Source organism: Phacochoerus africanus, chromosome 8 (assembly GCF_016906955.1).
Source record: "Phacochoerus africanus isolate WHEZ1 chromosome 8, ROS_Pafr_v1, whole genome shotgun sequence".
Classification (NCBI taxonomy): Eukaryota; Metazoa; Chordata; class Mammalia; order Artiodactyla; family Suidae; genus Phacochoerus; species Phacochoerus africanus.
In genome coordinates, this window is record NC_062551.1 from 115,290,699 (window position 1) to 115,315,156 (window position 24,458).

Genomic DNA, 24,458 nt, shown 5'->3' on the forward strand with positions numbered 1-24,458 from the left:
GCCGGATCGTTAACCCACTGAGCAATGGCAGGGATCGAACCCACAACCTCATGGTTCCTAGTCAGATTCGTTAACCACTGCACCACGACGGGAACTCTGTAGAGAAATAATTTAAAGTTTGTGTAACAGACATCTCTTTTCAAGTTCTCCCTTCATAAATCAGTACCAAAATGTTGGGATATTTCCCACTTTAAAAATAATTTTTACTACATTATTAAAGCATATAGCAAGGTAATATAAAGAAGTTAAAGTTACATTAATAGATACTGATGAATAAACAAGTAAAAAAAACTGTATTTGTTCAAGTTATTTCTGGTTACATTCAGCTTGATAACAAAAACTCCTGTTTCAAAAATAACTATCTTTAATATACAGAGCACTTATTAAAGGCATGAATAAGAAGAGAAAAAGATAAATATATACACAGACTATTGACAAAGGAAGAAATATAAATATAAGAACTTTGACTTTACTAGAAATCAATGAGATGGAAAATAAAATAGTAAGATGGCATTTTTCAACCTATAAAATCAAAAATTTTTTTTTTATAAATAAGAATACTTGGAGTTCCCACCATGGCTCAGTGGTTAACGAACCCGACTAGTATTCATGAGGATGTGGGTTTGATCCCTGGCTTTGCTCAGTGGGTTAAGGATCCAGCATTGCCCATGCTGTGATGGAGGTTGCAGACGCAGCTCGGATCCTTGCTGTGGCCGAGGCCTAGGCTAGCTGCTACAGCTGTGATTCGACCGACCCCTAGCCTGGGAACCTTCATATGCCATGGGTGAGGCTCTAAAAAGAAAAAATGGAAAAAAAAAAGAATACTTAATCTTGCAAAGATGAGTTACCTACCCCATATGATGCTAGTGCAAAGCTTGTTGGTATGATTTTTAGGAAATCAAGAGTATTAAAATATTCATTCCCTAAAATGTTCTAATTTCATGCCTAGGAATTTCTCCTACAGAAGTAATCAGGATAAAAACTATGTACTCAAATTTTCACCACTGAATTACAATAGTAAACAAATGAAAACTTCCAAAACAACTACCAATGGAGAGATAAGACTACAGCCTACAGATCATTCATGTAACGGAATATTACGCAAAAATAAAATATTAATGTACTTTAATATCAAAATGTGCATATAAATTAACACAGAATGGAAAAAACAACATACATAATATAAGAGAATTCCATACATGAGGGGAAAACATACAAATGGAAATGATTAGAAAGACATAAAGTAAGTGTTAATTATTTCTAAATACTGAGAAGAATGGAATCTAAGAAACAAATGCACAAACATAAAAAAACATTAATAGTTAACAGATACAGAGAACAAACAGGTGGCTGCCAGAGGGGAGGAAGATGGAGGAAGAAAGAAACAGGTGAGGGAGATTAAAAGGTACAAACTTCCAGCTGCAAAGTAAATGAGTCACAAGATGCACAATGTGGGTAATATAGTCAATAACTATGTAACATCTTTGTATGTTGATAAATGACAGCTAGACTTCTTCGTAGTGATCATTCTTGAAATGTACAGAAATAGCAAATCACTACGTTGTACGTCAGGAACTCACACAGTGTTTTAGGTCAATTATACTTCAAAAACAAAACAAAAAAACAAATGAACAAAACTCACAGAAAAAAATATGAAATGAGTGATTATCAGAGGCAGAGGGGTGGGAGGAAGGGGGAACTGGATGAAAGCAGTCAAAAGGTAAAAATTTTCAGTTAAAAGATAAATAAGTACTACAAATGTAATGCACAGCATAATAAATATGATTCTGCTGTATGTTACATGAAAGTTATTAAGAGAAAATCCTAAGAGTGCTCATCACAAGGAAAAATATTTTTTCTATTCCTTTAATCTTGTATCTATGAGATGATAGATTCTCACCAAAACTATGATAACCATTTTGTCAGGTATGTAGATCAAATCATTATGCCATATAAACTTACACAATGCTGTATGTCAGTGATTTCTCAATAAAACTGGAAGAAATAAATACTGAGAAGACAGTTTTACTTCTATTCCTTATATTCTTCTGTAATCTCAATTTTCAACAATTAGCATATATCATACTTTTTGAAACTAGGGAAAATAAGCATAAAAAAGACTAAGTTCAGCTCACTGAACAGAAGCAGCTGAAATGGTATTATTCTATTACTGAAACATGCTTATTACAAATACCTTTTAACAACTTACTAGTTCTTTAACTTCTTCATTATCCTCTCCACTGACACCTCTGGGCTGAAACTTCCAGAGCAATGACAAATCAGTCAACAAAAGTGGAACCTTCAAAGGGTTTCTAAAAGCCACTTCCACTGTTACTGGTTCTATAAAAGAAAGGCCTAAGTTAATAATTAAACACCACACATCGCAGTATGCTTCAATTCTCCGAACCACCTTGCTTTCATAGTTCTGCAGTTCTGCACAGACTATCTTTTATCACCTTGTACATGTCCATTTATTCAGGATCCAGTTTTTAGATCACCTTCTCTAGACAACTTCCCCAATTTCTTTGTACTAAAGAATGCTATTCTGGAGTTCCCGTCGTGGCACAGTGGTTAACGAATCCGACTAGGAACCATGAGGTTGCGGGTTCGGTCTCTGCCCTTGCTCAGTGGGTTAACAATCTGGCGTTGCCGTGAGCTGTGGTGTAGGTCGCAGACACGGCTCGGATCCTGCGTTGCTGTGGCTCTGGCGTAGGCTGGTGGCTACAGCTCCGATTCGACCCCTAATCTGGGAACCTCCATATGCCGCGGGAGCGGCCCAAAGAAATAGCAAAAAGCCCAAAAAAAAAAAAAAAGAATGCTATTCTCTCTTCTATACTCCAAAAAGCACATTGCATATTCCTGTATTAAAGCCCTCATTGCTTGGTCTTATAAATGCAGCTCACTAAACTATGAGTAATCAATTTACTTTCAGTTCCCAGCTTCCAGTCATACCTGGCATGCAAAAAATTATCTTGAATACACTGTAAGCAAAATAAACAAAAAAACCATGCATAATAATTAAAGTATATCACCTTCTACAACTGCAAGCGGAAATCTTGAGTTATCTGAATAACTATTCAAACAGTATTGTGTGGGGTGGAAATTGGATGGAATTACTCCTCTGTTAACCACAGCCACAACTTGTTCCTCAAGTTCTCGCCACTGTTGTGAGGATTCAGAGTCATATTCTTGATCAAGACTTACATGAGTAGCTGCTTGCTTTTCACCTTCAAAAAAAAAAGTGTCACTATTAAAAACATATTTATTAACACCTGCCTTCAGATGAAATATATTTCAAATAAAAACCTATGGTATCCAAATAAATACATATACATGTTCTTGCCTATTTCCAATTATCTGAGAGAAACACATCCTCTTATTATTTCTAGCCTTGATTATATATATCAATATAATCTTGATATTATAAGATTGGACCTTATAATATCAATGTTCTTTCCCTCTTGGCTCTGAAAGAATACATTTTCCTAATCTTCCACAATTTTATATGAAATACTTCAAATATACAGAGAAAGCATGGAGAATAATTTAATAAACACTAGTATAAGAAAATTTAACAAATGTCAACTTTGTATATGATCCCAAATATTTTTACCAAAGTGTTACAGAGAGAGTAGATGTCCTCTACATCATCCTCCCCAATCCTATCTCTCCTTTATCTCCTCCCTGGCACTACTTCTTCCCAGAGCTATTCCAAAGTTGAAATATAGCTGTGAATGCACATCCACTTTTTCTTTCCAAATATGAGTGTATACATTTTATGTCTGAAATCTATATAAATGGAATTAATCTGATTCATCATTCTGCAACATTTTTTACTCAACTTTATGTTGTGAGTAATTATCCACACTGAAACATGTAGAACTTGTTCACTCATGTCCTACCAGCATGAAACCATTGTATGAATATACCAAAATGTATGAATTCATTCCCTGCTTTTTTTTTTCTGCTATTAAAAACAATGCTGCTACAAGCATCCTAATATTTTTAATATAATACTAAATTAGATCCCAAGGAGGCATATATTAAGCTCCAATTAAGAATGCTTAGAATTACAAAGTTTAACATGCATCAAGAGCCTTAATATACAGTACTGCTATTCTAAGACTCGATGCTAAGGAAGATAATTCTAAAACTCTTATAACAAGAACAGCAGAATATTGGCAACTATTCTCTTCTTCTGTTTACATTTGAAGTTTTCCATAATAAAAAGTTAATATGAGTTTTATCCACAAAGATGCCCATTACAACTTGATTTTATATAAGCAAAAAGAGGGAAACAGTCTAACTATATAATAAGCAAATGTTAAAATACTTTACATGCACTGAATGGAGTATCTTACAACTATTGAAAGTGTTTACCAAGATTATGTAATAACATGAACACTCTACATAAACATTCTTTATATATAAGAAAAGCCATTTTATAATAACAGCAATTTTGTTATTGTTTTAGTTTTTAAGGCTGCAAGGAAAAACACTGAAGTTCAGGTGTCAGGATGATATATAGTATAGTTATTTATTTTCAAATATTCTTTAACAACTAAACATTATTTTTTAAACGGAGAAAGATGAAAAAGTTTAAAAAAATAGTCACTTGGTAACAAAGCCAAATAAAACTTTACTAACCATCTGCTGGTCGTCTGTCATGGCCAAAGAAAACCCGTGTGGCTGAACTGTTAATATATGGTAAAGGAAGCTGTGGTAAAGGACCATCTGGTGATAACTGACTTACATTCTAAGAGAAATATGAAAGAAAAAAGAATTTTTGAGAAAACTCCATTATCTCATTTTTTTTAATATACAAGCAAGAATATTAAGAATTACTAGTTTTACTTCATATGTGAGAGCCATAAAGTTTTATAACTGGAAAGAACTCTAGGTATCATTTATTCTGGTCCAAGAGACTCTCTGTAAAGTTGCTCAGCTAGTTAGCTCTCTCTGGATCTTAAACCTCCAAACTGTATTTTACTTCCTGTGACTTGTTATAGCATCTATCTGGCAAAATTCTAACCCATGTGACTTCAAATTAAAAAGTATATTTTGCAAGACAGATAAAATACTCAATATGTGTAAAATAGTCACTATTCGTGGGCCTTGAGGAAAAAAAATCTGAGAAAAAAATCATAGCTTTCCATTTTTTCCACAAAACAATGCTTCAAATTTACCATCCTCCTATCTCAGTGAAGTATTTTTCCTTCCTATAAATTTTTCTGCATTACATCATAATAGTCTACAGATCCATACCTCCCCATCTTTCATAGGAAAAAGAGAAGAATGTACTTTCCCAAAGAATGGTGAGATGACCCAATACATCATAAAATCAGTAACAATTCAAAAATATATACTGAAGAAAGAGTCCAGAAAGCCCAAGGCATCTTTTTTTTTAAGATTCCAAGTACAGGCACAAATTAAATGTTCACTGGAATATTAAAATTCTCCTTTATGAGAACTACGGAAGGGCAACGCAACTCAGATCTAGGACCAAAAAAAGCCTACCCTGCCACACTTTAAGATGACAGATAATTATACACAGTCCAATAAAATCATTTATAAGACTCCTATTAGAGCATGCTTTTTGCTAAAAATTGCAAATATAATTTTAATATCTACTCCTGAAAATAAATATTCACCTTGTAAACATAAAGATATTCTCTGAGGAAGGCCCCTTGTTGAGCAGCAGATTGTTTACTTTCATTGATTAAAATATGCCTAAAAGCAGCCACAGCATTGTCCAGTTGCCTAAGAGTATAGGACTGACGCCCAATGGTGAAGTTAATGTGATCCTCTGCAAGAGACCAGCCTTTTCCTTTGTAAACTTGCATGGCCTGACAATAGCAGCGTAAAGCATGTTTTTTCTGCAAGAAAATATAAAAAGCAAAGTATTACAATCCAACTTTCTCTTGGACTGAAAAAATATGAGTGCACACACACACACAAAATCAAGTAACTGGTGGTTAGCATGTGGTTTCCTTTCCTTAGAAGGAATATTATAAACCCCCTTAGGAATGTGAATGGTTTCATTTGTGATTATTATGTCTTTAGATCTTCTATTTAGCTTCTGAAATTACACAGCATATTGCTTTTAGGAAATGCCTAACAAGTAATGCCTTACACAGAAGTGGACAAAATGTGGGAAAGGATGAATTATTTGTAATGAGAGACACAGGACCATTCCACATACTTAATGTATTTTGTAGATTTTTGAATAGAACACTTTTAAGCAAAGATAAACAATGGGATGTTTCAGATGCATTTATAATTATTATGAAAAAAGGGCTGTGACTAATGACAGGGTTTGGGAGTTCGCATTGTGGCTCAGCGTGTTAAGGATCCAACATTGTCTCTGTGAGGATGTAGGTTTGATCCCTGGCCCTCGCTCAGTCGGTTAAGGATCTAACATTGCCGCAAGCTGTGATGTAGGCCTCATCTGCAGCGTGGATTCAACCTCTAGCCTGGGAACTTACATATGCCAAAGTCTGACCATAAAAAGAACAAAAAAATTTAAAAAAAAAAAAAAGAGAGAGAGAGAGTTTTAAAATTTTTCCCCACTTCAGAACCTGAGAAATTCTAATTCATAAAGTGCATCAATTATTACAAAGACCTTTAATTTTATAAATATTTTTACAGTTTTGTATTTAATATAAAGCAAGTTCACATATTTTCTACCTTGCCAGTTTCCAAAAATAGAGGAAGGAACCCAATCTTGCAAAGTTGGCTTTTATAATCCATTCTTAAATGAAATTGAGAATAATGTTTTTTGTCTTTTTTTTTTTTAGGGCTGCACCCACAGAATATGGAGGTTCCCAGGCTAGGGGTCAATCAAAGCTGTAGCCACTGGCCTACACCACAGCAATGCCAAATCCAAGCCGAATCTGCAACCTACACCACAGCTCATGGAAACCCCGGATCCTTAACCTACCAAGTGAGGCCCGGGATCGAACCGCGTGCTCACGGAACCTAGTCAGATTTGTTTCCACTGAGCCACAACGGGAACTCCAAGAATAATTTTTAAACATCTTTATTTATTTGTACCTTTGAAATAACATACAATTTACAACACTGGCATGTTTTGGTTATCACAGATTTTGAAAACTGTAAGAATGTACATAAAAATTCATATAAACTAAATTTTTTAACAACCCTCATACTCTTCTACCAGATTAAAAAGTTCCTTAAGAGATAAGACCATATTAGTTTTATTGGTGTAAGCATGGCTCCTACGAATACAGAGATGATTATTCATCCACACATCTATCCATATTTCAAGTAAACCATCATGCCTCACTGTTGTTACCACTCTCTGCTTCTAGAAAGTTCTAACTAATGCTTCAAAGAACAATTAGGGCCAGAAAAGTACCTCTAAATTAAAAAAGATCTCTTGTCCCTAAGTGCTCCCAGGGACAAGAGACAGAAGATTTTTATCCATTAAATATTTAGTAAACACCATTAAAAGACACTCTGAGAGACAAGACCAGAGTTGAAGTAAGGAGAGTTCAATCATCTTTAAGAAGAATTTAAATTACTTAAGTGCAGTACACCAGGCCTTCTCGTGTATGATTTAGTTTAACCTCACAAAAACTTGGGGAAAATTCCAGATTTATAAATGAAAAAATGGAGGCTCAAAGAAGTAACTTAACAACGTCAAGTTGTGACCCAGAAGATCAAGATTGAAACTCAGATTTGCCTAAATCCAAATCTCATTTCCTTACTAATATAACACATTACCTCAGAAAAAAATTTAATTCCATTTTTAGAATTTTAAATCATAAAAAATTGACAAATAATGTACATTTATAAAATAAACAAATTATAACAAATTAAAATTAAAACAACAAATTATTTTCTCTTTGAAGAAAATGCACTCACCTGTCCTGCCTTACTAAACCGATGGCCTGCCAATATCATGTGAAAAGCATATTTTCTGACCATGGGACTCTTCATGTTTATAAAGCAATGTGCTGCCTGTTCCAAAAGAAGTGCACTTCGAAGATCAGAGTCCTATTGAATGTTTAAAGAAAAAGGTTAGTTTCACAAAACTAAAAGATAGTTACTGAAAATACATTTACTTTTTAAAAATAACATACAGCATATATAATGTTTAACTTAGGCATATCTGAGGGCAAAGGTCAAGAAACAATCCAGTCTTGACGATTCTTTCTTCCAATGAGCACACACAAAAAAATTTTTAATGTTCAAAAAATTCTCTATCATGAAATATTTTCTTTTGCTTTTCACAGAGCCAAATGTCTGGTTATGATAAGCACATGTAATAAATCTGCAAAGAAATGTAATCCCTCCTCGAATGGTAAAAAAGAATATAAACCAGGAATTTAATACAGGTATACAGATTTAAAGATATACCACAAAATGGAGTACAGAAAGAAACAGATTCACTCCAATCTAATTTCTCCTGAAAACTGATTTGTGACATACAATAGCATACTTCCATCCATCCAAGAAAAAAGGAAAGATAAAACAAAATATGTACAGTTGATGAAATAATCTAATCTACTACTTCATCCTCTGTAAAGTTTTACTGTACTTAAAAGGAATTCCCAGTTTTTGCTCTAGTTCAAGAGGGCCAAAATGACTGCTTTTCATTAACAAGTCTGGAAGGCTTCCCCTTCAAAGATTATCAGTATATTAGTAAATGATACAACTCAAATTCCACTTCAACTGACTTACAACAGTGTCTACAAAATCACATACTGCACTTATGGCCTCACCCATAAGGACAGCCTTTCAACTCAAAGAGCCATCATCACTTTACAAAAACTGAGAAAGTACTGAAGGTTGCTGATCAGGTATCAACAACATTTTCACCAAACTTTCTCTAGGTTTTCAGCTATTCTCAAGCTGAACTTACCATGCCCTTCCATGTGTTCTGCTGCCATTATTTTCCCCAGGGAAAGTTGAAAATAGAAAACATTGACTTTAAATGAAATAATTTCAACAAATAATAGTTACATCAAAAAGTGTTCATAGACCATTGATTACTATAACTATCTCTGCAGCAATCATAAAATTATATTATGGCAGAAAGAGATCTGAGGAAAACCATCTAGAAAGCATTCAACAAATGGTAGATGGTACTATCTATTTCAATCCCTTCATAACAAAAACCAAATGATCAGATGACCTTTCTAGTAAATTAGATCCAAAGGTTAATGAGTGGGAAAATCAGGACTATACATTAGCAGGCAGTTCTTAACCAAGGGTTTGCATAAAAACTACTTGGGGGAGGTAGGGAGCTTACTTTTTTATTTTTTAGGAAAATATTTTCTTGAAAATTATTAATACAGCCTCTTTCTCTTTAAAGAATAAATGTTTGAAGAAAAAAATGAATAGCTCTCTCTTTCCCACCTCATGCCTCATCCAATTTGCCAGAGGCAACTACCATTACCAACATAGTGTTCATTTGTGTCATTTCTCTCTCCATATTTAATTTATGTGTGTGTTTCTAAGTATACTTATACATTAAGTACAACATTTTTTAATACTCTTACTTTCTTATACATAAATGGTATTATACAGAGTATTCTTTATCTTGCTTTTTAGCTTAATATCATGGACATCTTTCCAAGACATCTACATCTTTCATTTCTTTTATTTTTTATTCTCATTTCTTCTAAAGCCACAATGTATCCCATTATATAAATGTACCATAATTTATTAACACAGTCTCCAACTGATCGATTTAATACTGCTACATATTTTTATTACTACAAAAAATGCTCCAATAAAAGTCTTTATAAATAGATTTTTGAGAAATTATACAAATATTTTTATTAGACAAGTTTTTGGAAGCAGAAGTGCTGAGTTAATAAAAGCTATGTATACTTCAAGTTCTAATTGATATGGCCAAATTGGTACAAATAAAAGTTATACCAATAATAATTCCATTAACAGAGAATGAGAGTTTGTTTTCTGCTCTACCCAACCAAAAATAATTTTTTAAAAACTTAAAAAATGGGTTTTTGTGATTATCTGGTTTGTAAGAGCCCTCTGCACACTTAATCAATATTAGGCCTTTGTCTCATTCGCAAATAGTACTTCCAAGTTTTGACATGAAAGAGTCTACTCTTTAATAGTTATACATACTATCTTTGTTTTTATGGCTTCAAAATATTGTATCAAATTAGAAAAGAATGTTATCATTCTTAATTTTTAAAAATGCTCTCCCATATTTTCTTGTAGGTTTTATTTTTTCATATTATAACTTAATCAAGCTATATTACCATCTAATGAATAGGACAGCAATCAACTATTTGGATGTCACAATACTATTCAGTGAATAACCTCACATTCCCCACTAATATAATTAACAGCTACTCTTATTTTTTTTTTCCTTTGTCTTTTTGTCTTTTTCTAGGGCCACACCTACGGTATATGGAGGTTCCCAGGCTAGGGGATTAATTGGAGCTGTAGCCAAATAAAATTTTATTTTAGTTGTAGTTCATGTCCATGCTATGACAAATCTATTATATATGCTCTATAAGGAACTAAGAAAAAAAGCCTGTGATACCACCTCGACAAGAACGCCAGCCTACGAACTCTGCCCACAACCAAGACATAATTTTTTAAAAAGCTGAAGAGGCAACATTAACTTAAATATGAGGATAGGGAGTTCCTGCCCATAAGTTAAGAATCCAACAGTACTGGCTCAGGTTGCTATAGAGGCACCAGTTCAATCCCCAGCCCAGTGCAGTGGGTTAAAGGATCTGCTATAGGTCACAGCTTGGATTCAACCCTTGGCCTGGACACTTATATCTGCCACGGTTGCAGCTACATATGTGTGTGTGTGTGTGTGTATATTGTATGTGTATATACATGTATACATATACTTGTGTGTGTATATATATATATATATATATACACACACATGTGTGTGTGAGAGAGGGTAAACATAGGGGAAAAAAATCATTTGTGTTAGAGGCTTCAATGAGCACATCCATAAAAACAGTTATAAAGGCACCAGTTGCACAAACTTAATTGAATCAAATCTCAAGGACGGTATGACACTAAGAAATCTCTTCTTTGCATACTTGCAAAATTAGCAAAAAAGGTGCTAACAGCTGATCAACTTACAGCAGGTACAGTTCCTCCCCAGCTGGAGACACTTAAGAAAAACCTGCTGCTATTACCATCCCTGAGAAACTGATGTATTTAAAAGGAGTGACAGACAAAAAGGGTCATAAGACCAAAATAAACATTCAACACAGAAACACAGACACAAATAAAAGGAAAGTATCATGTCTTACGTACCAAAATTTAGTCATACTACCTATGTGCTGGTAAATTTGGCATGTTTTATCAATAAGCTGGGTTTGGTCTGCCTTGCTGAAAACCCCAGGGCGTACACAAGAATAAGATCCTCTTGCCCATAAACTAACAGTGCAAAAAAAGGAAGTCAAAACACAACTTGTTTTATCCAGGCCTCATAGCTGTCTTTTACTATAATGGTATTAACAAAAATTTAGGAAAAGCAATTACTGAGTATCAAGACTATGTAACTCAGTTCCCTAGCCTCAAGACAAGTGCACTTTTCATTTTATTCAGCCTTTCTGGTCAGCAAAATTACAAAATTTAACAATCTTAGACACATTATCCCTAGCAGTCTCTATTTTCAAGTATCTTAAAGAAATACCTGAAAGGCATACTAGAAAAGGCCACTGAAAAATCACAATTTCTAGGGAAATACATCACATTTACCCCCATTCATCACCTCAAGGCAATAAATGACAATGATAAATTCCCTAGAATTTCATGACAAAGTCAATCATCCAGGTTTGAAATAGGTGAAACAAAGAGTTGGAAAGAGTATAAAGAGTATAATGATGCAGACAGAAGAATTTGCTCTAAAGAAATTTTATTCAAGCTCCCAAACCATGTACTTCTTTTACATTCACTGATAATCTCTGGCTTGAAAAACATACAACACATTCAAACCTAAGTTAAGACTATTATAGTACAGAAATCAACACACTCAAAAGCCTACATTCAGCTCTGCCAAACAGTTTATGTCCAATAACTGTTCATACTGGGCAGTGTCCACAGAATAACAATTATTAAACAGTTTTAATATCATCCCTTAGCCTACTTAGCTATATCTTACAGAAATCCTTTCAGAATAATTATGGTTCAGTTCAACAAACATTTGTAAATCATATACCATTGTCAAGTGGTAGGCACTAGGGATAAAAATGTAAAGGCAACACAGTTCCTTATGCTCAAGAAGCTGAGAGCTTAAATATAATTTCCAATATAATATGGCAAGTCAGCAGATATGAGGGCAGGACAGAGACACTTAGGACAACCTAGGTACTACAGATGATTATCTGGACATGACTGATATCAGTACTATCAAATTAGGTTAAGAAAGAGGAAAAAGGCCATACTAAGTCCAAAAGGACATTAAGAACATGGGCCAGGGCATCAGTGGGGGAGATATGGGAAGGAGGGGTGGTTTAAGTAAAATATTTGAAGATATAAAAAGCAGCATGCTTGGAAGTAAAAAAAAAAAAAAAAAATCCCTATTTGTGTCACTGACAGTACAGAAGAATAAAGGAGCATCTCAAGCAGTTTCTGCCTTGAGCAAATGAGCACCTGGCTGGTTATAATTTAAGATCATGAACTAAAGTGAGAAAGAAGTTTGGTCACTGATAGTCGACTCTAAAGGTGCACTGGAAACACCCAAGAAGGTAAGTCTAAACAACAGTTGGCCAATCCAAATCTAAAGCTCAAGGAGCAGTCAGGGTTGGAGAAGATTTGAGAGTGAAAATCATGACTATAAACAGATCACTCAAAACAGGTAGAGAATCAAAAAAGTACAGTGGTTCAAGGGTTAAAACCTTAGGATACATTATTTGAAGGACAAACGAAGGTGTTTGATTTTGCTTTTTCCATTCTTGAGCATTTATCTAAAAAAATATGTCTTTAACCATACTTAGAAAGAATGACTGCCATTCTTTACAAGCCTATATAGTCAATGCAACTAAATGTCTGTTGAAAACCTTAAACAGTGACTATAAATGAATTTTTCTCCCTTTTGAAATATTCATAATACAGATTTTTTAAATGCTTAAGATGATTTTTTAACAAGTTCATGAGTGAAAATAAAATTAAAAATTCTTGAGTAATTACTTTTTTAAAATATCAATCTTATACTAGGAATGATGCATATGTATGTCGCTTTAAATACTGTTATCCTTAAGTCAAAATCTAATACACAGAAGACACACAATGCATGTTTGTGTTTAATAATACTATAGACTTAAAATCTGTAAAAAAATAAATTCAGTTTACAAAATACTGCACTTTAAAACAGTTCAACAAATCAATAAATTTCCAAAGAGAGGTTTCCCTCTGATTTTGTTTTGCATACCCTCTCAAGAAAAAAGAAATACTTTTAAAAATATATGAAATAATACTAATTTAAACAAAAACTATACAGTTTCAGTACCTCACTAGTTAACCGTATTAGGAGAGCTGCAGCCTCTGAATATTTGCTTTGGCTTTTTAAGATTTCAGCACTAAGTAATACACATCTTTCAGCCAACATCATATTCCTAAAGAAAAAGAGAAGAAAAATACAATTAGCACTACGATAATATTTCCGTACATCACATGGCGTTCCCACCATGGCACAGTGGGTTAAGAATCTGAATGCAGCGACTCGGATCACTGTGGAGGTGTCTGGTATGGTGAGTTACAGGCTCTGGTGTTGCCACAGCTGTAGCTCAGATTCAATCTCTGGCCCAGGAACCTGTATATGCCATGGGTGCAGGAAAAAAAAAAAAAAAAAAAAGCAATAGCTGGTACTTTAGTACGTCATAGTAACCATGTGTTCAAGAAAAGTTTCCACTTCCAGTTTTCATGTAAAAAGAAATACAAGTCCTTGTTTTCTACTTACTAAAAAGGTTTTTAAAAACTTTAAAGAATCTCATAACTCATCAAAATGCTTTATCACTGCATAATTTTGTAGTAAGAATACAATACAAAGTCACATTTCCTATATGAAAAAAGCTAGACCCTAGCTTATATCTCTAAATCAGCAGTTAATAAAACTTGTTTTCAAACATAAAGGAACATAAACATTTCACCCAGATTTCTTTTTTCTTCCTTATTGTAAACTCTGGTTGTATTTCATTTTACTGATTGCTTTTAGGAATAATTAGGCATCTTCTCTCTGGTAGTACTATTGCAATATTTTACCTGGAGACAGCATGGAGCCAATGCTGCCTGACTGATTCCTGAGCAAAATCTTACCAGTTATGGTAACTTAGAATGGAGGTTATAAGGTAAATGCACGACAGTAAGTGTATTTAGAAGAAAAATATACAGTCTGTTGTGAACAAGAGAGAAAACTAGATAGCCACAGCTTATTTAGCTGAGTCAAGAGGTATTAGCACTTTCCTTTTGCATCATTCTATGTGCATTTATCCAAAAGCTCTGTGTTTCAAGAAAACAAGGAAAATCTTTTCAGAGAAAAGAATTTACTGCTCTGGCTTCCTTAATGCCTCACTCTTATAGTCTTTCTACCTTTTAAATCTCTCAAAAGTTTCCTTTTTTTGAACAGACTTGTGGTTGCCAAGGCAGAAGGGGGAAGGAGGAATGTATTGGGAGTTTGGGGTTAACAGATACGAACTATTATATATAGACTGGATAAACAACAAGGTCCTACTATATAGCACAGGGAAATATATTCAACTTCTTGTGATAAACCATAATGGAAAAGAATATTAAAAAGAATGTACGTCTGTGTTTAAATTGATCACTTTGCTGTACAGTAGATATCAACACACTGTAAAACGACTATACTTTCAATTTAAAAAATGCAACAAGTTTCTCTTTCCCAGAAAGCTGTTTCTCCTGCCAGAGTCTCCAAATATATTCTCAAATAGATTACATAAAGTAAAAAGGGCAGGATTTAATACTGGTTCTACCATTTATTAGCTGTGTGCCCTTAGGCAAGTTAAACTCTTTACATTTCAATCTCTGTGTCTGTAAAATGGAATAATAGTACCCACTATTTCATAGGCTTGTTGTAAAGATTAAATGAGTGTATAAATTACTTTGGCATAGTGGTAAATCCTAAGCACTAAATAAATGTTATTACTACTAGTATTGTTTTAAAAACAAATTGCTATGACTACTACTTCTACTTCAACAATATAGAAAACAAAACTGCCTCTGTGTCTCTGTCTTCTAACCCATCCATTCTACAAAGGAAAAAATCACAATCTTTTTGGAAAATAACTCATTATGTCAAGGTTCTACTCAAATATTCAGTAACTCACCACTTACTACTATAAAAATCTAACTACAGCTTAAAAATAATAGTAAATAAGAGTTAGTGCTCCTTCACATTGATTTCTCTGAAAATACCTTTCCATATCCACAAAACCTCTAACCTAGCCAAGGAACAGAGATTCCTTCTCACCAGTAATGCTGAATCCAAAACACTGTTCCAGCCAGGAGTAACTCCTGAAATGTCTTCATGACTATCAAATCCCAACCACCTTCCTTTCAAGGTCTACTCCTCAAACATACCATGACACCTCCTCTAACCACTTCTGGACCCATTCACAGTCTCCTTTATAGACTGTGAGTCCTAATTCCCAGAGAGTTCCAAAAGAACTCATTATGTGTACAAAACACTTCTCATTTTCTTTCCTGGACATTATCTAACTATTTGTGTTTGCCTATTTAACAAAGGAAGTTCAAACTAGCTAACCCCTGGCTTAACAGTAGTTAGATTGCCCCAAAATACAAATCATTCCTAATAGAACACATAACCTCAACATTACCTACAAATTAGTAGGTTAGTAACAAATTCCTAACCACAAACCCAAACAACATAGGAAATGAGAATGTATCAAAACACTAATTTTAAATGATCATCTCATCTTATCTATATTAACTTGTTTTAAGAGCTTATTTAGGTTTAGAGCATAAAAAACAAAAAACCATTTATATCTAATAGCAATATAAATGTCAAATTTACCTCTAAATTGACAGAACATAAAGAGTCTAATCACCTACTTGCAGATATCCCTGTATGTCTGGATTGCTGTATCCATATAATGTGCAGGGTATGGCCTAGGAGCTCCTGGCTGAAGAAAAGCTGACACTGCTGCCATTTCCTAGAGGAAAGGACATTATTTATAATTCAAAAGGAGAATATTCTTGTAGTTTAGCATTCAGGAAGCCTAAAATTGGAATGAAGTTTGTTAAGTTTTTTTTAATGTATCCACATATATAAATTTGATAGTCTAATGAAGAACTGAAAAATATATTTATATGCTTTTAGTTTTAAAAATTCTCTAGTCAAATCCCACAGTCTGCTTTTCAAGATTTAAATGAGACTTTTCAAGACTTTCAGTATAGTGTATCAAACTACCAACTGAGCAAACACTTTCAGTATAGTGTATCTAACTACCAACTGAGCCTAGCTTAAGATTTCTGCTACCACCTCCTCCTTATTACTCCCTATTCCTTAATAAGTAAAGAACAGATCAAGGATAGAACCACAGGCAGATATAGTAAAGTACGTCTCTTTCCAATTTACTGGCTTCGAATTTTTAAAACAGAGCTCACAACAGTTTGTACTATATATCTTCTCAGTTTTTTAAAACAGAGCTCACAACAGTTTGTACTATATATCTTCTCAGTTACATCTCTTCTGTATAAGATGTAAAATATAGTGTAAAACACTATATTTTACATCTTATACAGAAGGCACAAAGACTATTCTGAGACCTATATTATGTCAGTTTTCTAGGGCTTCTTATTTCATTTTAAAAACCCATTCTATGGTGTTCCCCCTGTGGCACAATAGGTTAAGAATCTGACTGCAGCAGCTCGGGTTGCTGTGGAGGCACAGGTTCAATCCCCAGCCCAGTGCAATGGGTTAAAGGATCCAACATTGCCGCAGCTTAGGTCACAGCTGCAGCTTGGATTCAATCCCTGGCCCAGAACGTCCATATACCACAGGTGCAGCCATTAAAAACAACAAACGAATAAAAAAGTGTTCTAGGAGCTCCCATCATGGCACAGCGGAAACAAATCTGACTAGGAACCATGAGGTTGCAGGTTGGATCCCTGGCTTGCTCAGTGGGTTAACGATCTGGCGTTGCCACGAGCTGTGGTGTGGTCACAGACACAGCTCGGATTTGATGTTGCTGTGGCTGTGGTATAGGCCGGCAGCTGCAGCTCCAATTAGACCCCTAACCTGGGAACCTCCATATGCCACAGGTGTGCCCCTAAAAAGACCAAAAAAAAAAAGATGAAAATAAAGGTGTGGACCTCAGTAAAATGGTAAAATATTCTATTACATCCATACTTGTGGTCTCAAATAGGCCAGAAGTTTTTATAACAATTTCACTAGACATAAATAAAACTTTCATAAACTGGGGAAAAACCTGTTAATGCCAATCCACTTTTAGGACATTTTTCTGTAACAGTTTTTAAAATATAAAAAACAAATAATTTAATTATTTAAAAACTAGGATATGGAGTTCCCGTCGTGGCACAGTGGTTAACGAATCCGACTAGGAACCATGAGGTTGTGGGTTCGGTCCCTGCCCTTGCTCAGTGGGTTAACGATCCGGCGTTGCTATGAGCTGTGTAGGTTGCAGACGCGGCTCGGATCCCACGTTGCTGTGGCTCTGGCGTAGGCCGGTGGCTACAGCTTCGATTCAACCCCTAGCCTGGGAACCTCCATATGCCGCGGGAGCGGCCCAAAGAAATAGCAAAAAGACAAAAAAAAAAAAACAACTAGGATATGACTAAAGCCTTTAACCTCACAGACTGTAAGTTCCATGACAATATCAACTGTATCTGTTTCAGATTACCTCTGCATCTTAAGCACTCAGCAGTGCCTGGCTCCAAAATTTACTTAAGAAACTGAATGAAAATATATCATTTCCATGTGTCACAGAGCATGTTTCTAGAACTCTGAAACACCATGTTGTCTTAACTAGTTTATATTTCAACTAATGTACATAATGAATACATACAGAATTCTTTATTACACAAAACTCTAATATATATTGCATGGTATAATACTGTATAAAAATGCATTATATTTGCTATATGACCTAATATGTTGCATATATATACATCAAAAAAAGTATCAAGAATAAATCCTGTAAGAAAAATGTCCCAAATTTTAAGTTATTTTCTAATGTAATTCTATAAGAAGTTACAAATCAATATACAAACTGAAAATTCCTAGAGACATAGTGAGAACATTCAGAATGATCACCCCAAGTTACTGCATGATCTTCAATAATCAACCATTAAATCATTCCTTATAGCCTACAAAAACAGATTAGTACCTTTGACAAAAACTTCCATCAAGAACTGGAGTAATGTACTGAACCTCTAACTAGTTATGATGACAAATCAAACTACAAAAAAAAATTTCTCCAAAAATTCCTATTATTGGTTTTTCTATGATAAATATTTTAACTTCATAGTTACCATCTTCTATAAGTTTCATCAAAAAAGGCAGGTAGTATAGTCTGTTATCAATTAGCTACCATGTGTATGGTAAATAAGAAAGTGATATCAGTACAAATAAAATTCTTATTCATTCATAAATAATTTTTTTAGGCAAGGAGATCAAAAATAGCAAATACACAATTATAACCTTCAACAGGAAAGGGAAAAAGCTCTGAACATAGCTGTTGTGCAAGCAGTTTTTTAAATCTGTACTTTAAGAAAGTGTAAAATGAATGCCTATACTTTGTGGCAGGGGTTTGCTCTCTACAGAGACATCTGCTCCCAGCCTTGCACAGCTCTTGGCTCAAGGCAGACTGCACCTCCTTCCATGCTCATGTTCATGGCAAATCCACTAGCTACATGCTCCTTTTCCCCACCCCAGTGTTCACATATTGATTTTGTGTACTTTTGGTCTTTTTAGGGCCGCACCTAAAGAGCCCCCAGGCTGAGGGTCAAATCGGAGCTGCAGCTACAGGCCTACACCACAGCCACAGCAACACCAGATCCAAGCAGTGTCTGCAACCTACACCAAGCTCATGGCAACGCCGGATCCTTTAACCCACTGAGCAAGGCCAGAGATCAAATCCACATCTTCATAGACACTAGTAGAACTCTTAACCCACTGAGCCACAACAGAAACTCCCCTGGTTCTGTGTACTTTTTTATTCCTTGAGAGTCTCCAGCCATGTTAAGTTGTCTCATACAAATATTTTATGCTCTGCTTACAAAGATGGATAGGTTTTAAGAGGACCTCCCCACCACGCCCTATTATTCTCTACAGTCCTATTATTTTTAGGGTAGCTTTTGTAGACTACGAAGATATTTAGGTATGCGTATAATATGCTACTGCAACTATGCCTTTATTTTCCAGTGTTAAACTACTTTTGCTCATATAGCTGCTACTTAACATACCTTTATCTAAATGGTTTAAATCTAGTATGGATCAGATTGTAGATAGAAATGAAAAAGCTTAATTACCATAAAATCACACAAATTTTTTGCCACACTTTTATTTTACCTATACACAAACGTTCAATTTGCAGATAAATATGTACAATTTTATAATTATAAACTTGTTATGAAGTACTAATGAAATAACATTTCAGTATTTCTGATTTCATATTAGCTTATATTAGATGACCATAATAAAAAGACCAGAAAATATCTAGCCAAGGACAATTCACATAATTTTTCAAGTACTTCTATTTATTAAGACACTGTATTTTCAGTTCCTGAAGGTTTTTTAAAAGTTAGTTTTTCAAATTAAAACACTAGGAAATAAAAAATAGTAATGTAATTTTGCTTTACATTTAAAAATTATCCATTTTAGTTTTATGCATATATCAAAATAAATGCAAAATAGACAGCAGTTACTAGATAAGTATCTACATGATAATTACTGATGAAGTAGAGTTCTTGAATGTCTTTATTCTTTACACTTTTGTTTATGGCTTACACGTTTTGGGGGCTTTTTTGGTTGCACCCACGGCATGAGGCCAAAGTTCCCAGGCCAGGGGCTGAACCTGTGCTGCAGCTGCAGCATGGGGAACAGCTGTGGCAACGCTGGATCCTTAACCTGCTGTGCCACAAGGTAACTTTCAGCCTACGTGTTTTTGTATTCGTTTTTTTTTTTGTCTGTTGTCTTTTTAGGACCGCACCCATGGCATATGGAGGTTCCCAGGCTAGGGGTCCAATCGGAGCTGTAGCTGCCAGCCTACGCCACAGCAACACCAGATCCTTAACCCACTGAGCGAAGCCAGGGATGAAACCTGCAATCTCGTGGTTTCTGGTCAGATTGGTTTCCACTGCGCCACAACGGGAACTCCGGGGCTATATGTTTTTAAAAAGACTACACAGACAGTAACAGTGCTAGTTTACTCTTTTCTAAGCATAGAAAGCAGATTATAAATGTTTATGACATCTTTTCAAAGACATTAAAAGATTATAAGGCAACAAATAAGATTCTTTCTGAAACATCCAGATTTTATACCAATTATAAAAACACTGCTAATGCTTACTGACAGCTTATTGTATACAAGGTAATGTTAGGCACTTTACATATCTTATACCTTATCTACCCTGTACTATTAGGATTTACATTTTACAGATGAGAAAACTGAGGCTTAGAGACGTTCAATAATTTGCCTTAGATGAAAGTTTGTCTTACACTAAAGTACATATTCTTAACCAATATATAGTCTTAGATGAGAAGAAAAAATTTCAAACAATTTTAAATCATTTTTCAAGAGATCAAAAAGATCTTCTATAAAAGGTTTTTATACTGTAAATATAGTAAAAACTGTAATTCAAATTAAATAAAGTACTAATCAAATCTAAAAAAACCAGTCCTCATATATGACCATGTTTGAATGCACTAATTTAAGACAAATCCATCAAGTTATCATGAATTAATTCAAAACATATAAAGCATTATATGTTATTTCGGTACAACTTTATCCCTAGGTATCTTGCCTGCCATTTCATAAAGAAAAATTTATAAGGCATTTATGGTAGCAGAAATAAGAAATTATAATACTATAGAATACCAACCAAGGCACCAGCTGCATAAAGCATTGCTTGATCATTAAGAAAATCCTTCTTTGCAGTATGATAGCAACTGTAAGCCAAATCATAATGCTGCACCAAAAAACATAAGTCAGCCATTTTTCTGATTTGAAGTTCTGGTGCTTCTGGTGGATATCTGTAAATACAAAATAAGTGAAAGGAATTTATAATTTATGACTACTAAACCATTAAATATTATAAAACGGCTAAAAAGATGCCCAACTGTCTAGAACATGAGAAAAACTAATCCTATTTTACAAGAATTCTACCTCCAAGGAGAGAGTAAATTTTCTCAAGATAATTCAGAAACAAATAGTTACATCTATATCTATATAATTTATATCCCTGTACTGAGAAATTCTCAAAAGTAGGCAAGCATTGTCTCCCTGGTCAAATTATAAAGTAAATGATCAATTCTAGGTAAAACTTATATACAACATGAAAGAAATTAAAATACAAAATAATTTTTATTTTCTCTTAAAATGAGATTTTATATTAAATTTCTAAATATATGCCAGATCTAAAAATTACTAGATCATAACATTTTAATATAGAAAAGTTGGTAAAGAATATCTAACTCCATCTTTTCAGAAATAGGAAAACAAACTCAAAATAAAGTGACCTCCCTTGTTATCTTTTATTTATTTTTAGATATTCAATTACCTACAGTTCTAATTTAAAATATAATTTACTTACAGTCATTATTCTTATCTACGTGCATTCTAACCAACATGAAACTAAAAAACTAAAGAAATATTTTTTTTTGCAGAACATCAAAGAGTCAAACAATAACCAGAGTTAAACATAGAAAAGCCAAAAATAATATTTACTCACAGTAATCCAGATGTATTTTTTAGCTCATTAATGCTCTTTTCTGGAACTTTACTGCCACTAAACCATTTTTTAGTTGCAGAAAATAGAGATCGACTCAAACCTTTTCTTGATATTAGCTAAGAAAAAAGATTAAATATGTTGACAAATATAAGAATTTAATATTCTTCTTTTCATACAGAAGAAGAAACTCTAACTAAAAAGTTTTAAGAGTGAGCAAACATTCTTTTTAATAGCATTGATTTAAAGAAAACTATCCAAAATGCTGACAAAATTCCTAGAGAAAACAAATAAACCTCATCTAGGATTTAATAGAATTTTATCACTGATAGTAATGTTAATAAATTCTCATATTTGTCTATTTCTACAAGAAAAAAATTAAATACCTGAAATAACTTACACTATTATATTCTCATATTTACTACTTACTGACATTTTAAAAAATACTAATGCAAAAAAGTAAATCTTACCTGATCATTTAATTGCCGAATTGTTTTCTCTATATGTGGCAAAAGGCCCCGAAACGTGAACTCTTGTATAAACTGTCGAATTCTATCATGATCAGTAAGGGTTAAACATGCACCATGAATAATGCCAGTATTTGCTTTCTTTGTTTCATGTAAAGAAGCAGATTTTACATGATCTGGGCCATCAATGCTGTTAGAAGAGTCACTGGATGGGTCCAATTGGAGTGGGTGAGCTCTAAAGTTATTTGGTAAGCCATCTACTGAAAAAGAGATCTTTCATTTACTCTCAGAAAGCCAACAGAAAATTGTGTTATTACTACCAGATTGCTAAAAGAAAAAAAGAATGTTGGAACCCTTTATCTTTCCATATGTCTTAGAAGTCTAACATTATTAATGTATCCCCCCCTAGAATTTGAGGACATGGGTTAATATTTATTATTTACAATAAAAATTTTTTAATTCATATAAAAAATGAAGAAAAAGTGTTAAAATATAAATAATTATTTTTAAATAGCACAACTAACCAAGAAGAAAAATTATAACAAAAAATTTTAGAGCTATCACTATCCAGACTATAATTTTTTTTTTTTTTCTTTTCTAGGGCCGCACCCGTGGCATATGGAGGTTCCCAGGCTAGGGGTCGACTCGGAGCTGTAGCCCGGCCTACGCCAGAGCCACAGCAACAAGGGATTCGAGCTGCATCTGTGACCCACATCTCAGCTCACGGCAACACCGGATCCTTAACCCACTGAGCGAGGCTAAGATTGAACCTGCAACCTCACGGTTTCTAGTCAGATTCATTAACCACTGCACCACCAAGGGAACTCCCAGACTATAACTTGAAATACAAAAATAAAGCCTTCAAAATCATCTAAATTGGGGGAATAATTATTGCTACATATCAAATCTTCCCTTGCTTTCCACAAAAAAAATTTTTAAAGAAGTCTGATTTATTACTCCTATAAAATAAATTTTTAAATGTCAAAAACCATCAAACTCAAATAACTCAAAATCTTCAGAGGAAAAGCTATTATCTTTTTTCATTACAAAATTTCCCCTATCTTTTATGTATAAAGATTAGCATGCTTTAACAACAGTGCATATTTTCAATCAAAAGAGAAACTGAGAGAAAGTATATCAAGACCTTTGACTTCGTTATCTAATCCATCCAATGAAAGCAAGTTACTATCAGAATTCTTATTTGAAGTTATAGTACAAGGGCCATCTTCATATGATTCCTATCAAAATAAAATAAAAAAGCATTAACAGTTATATTTAATCATGTTTAAAATACCATCAAATTCATCAACAACTATGGTTACTAACTGTAAACCTCATTTTTCTTTGCTACAACTTTTTCCTCCAAACCAAATTCTTAACTTTTTCCATGCATGATATTCAATCACTTTAATCCATATCTACTATATTCTTAAATTTTGTCCCATACTCAATCTATCCTACTTCTTCTGAATTCAAGTTACTTCTCAGTTTCTCTGTTTATATGTGATATGCATATGCCTATACGAATACCTGTATATGCATCTATGGAAAGAATAATGGCAATACAGACAGACTACCAGAGTCAAGCAAAAGTTTAAAAACAGACAAAAAAAAAGGATGGTATGGAATCTCCTGAATCATGGAAGCAGTGTTAATAGGTTGGAGTGCATTCTGAATATATAGGAGTGTTTTGGAAAAATAGCCAATGCAACATTTACTTGCATAAAGGGCACTGGTTCAGCCAACAACAACAAAAAAATTAAATTAAAAATACCCAGACTACTCCATGAGACCTAAAAATATGAGGTATTATTCTGAGTACTACACTTTGAAGAAAATACATAAACTAGAACTTAATAAGAGGAAAGTGATCAGAAGAAAAAAGTCTTTAAAAAAAATTGAGTTGAAAAAAATCGATACATTTAGCCTAGAAAAATATTAAAAAGGGACATGAGATCTATCTTCTACAATTTGAAAGTTGTCTTGATGGAAAACTAATATAGTCCCCACAGGACTGAGTATAAGCAAAGGAAGAAAATTTCTGGTTGATTCTAAAACTGCTCAGAT

The 24,458-nt window shown here is 33.9% G+C and overlaps 1 protein-coding gene across 3 annotated transcripts in view; it reads right to left on the reverse strand.

Annotated features, from left to right (window-relative positions):
- TRAPPC8 (trafficking protein particle complex subunit 8) overlaps positions 1 to 24,458 on the reverse strand; it is an 89,973-nt gene that overhangs the window by 42,449 nt on the left and 23,066 nt on the right. For 2 of the 3 annotated variants that reach the window (XM_047794059.1, XM_047794061.1), the window contains exons 6-16: positions 23,536 to 23,629; positions 22,395 to 22,651; positions 21,928 to 22,043; positions 21,079 to 21,229; positions 16,066 to 16,166; positions 13,484 to 13,589; positions 7,888 to 8,019; positions 5,652 to 5,876; positions 4,648 to 4,756; positions 3,033 to 3,227; positions 2,210 to 2,340 (exon numbers count right to left, since the gene is read on the reverse strand). In XM_047794059.1, coding sequence (XP_047650015.1) covers positions 2,210 to 2,340; positions 3,033 to 3,227; positions 4,648 to 4,756; positions 5,652 to 5,876; positions 7,888 to 8,019; positions 13,484 to 13,589; positions 16,066 to 16,166; positions 21,079 to 21,229; positions 21,928 to 22,043; positions 22,395 to 22,651; positions 23,536 to 23,629 — 1,617 coding nt within the window. The remainder of the gene's footprint in view (positions 1 to 2,209; positions 2,341 to 3,032; positions 3,228 to 4,647; positions 4,757 to 5,651; positions 5,877 to 7,887; positions 8,020 to 13,483; positions 13,590 to 16,065; positions 16,167 to 21,078; positions 21,230 to 21,927; positions 22,044 to 22,394; positions 22,652 to 23,535; positions 23,630 to 24,458) is intronic. The other variant, XM_047794060.1, reaches the window with a different exon arrangement.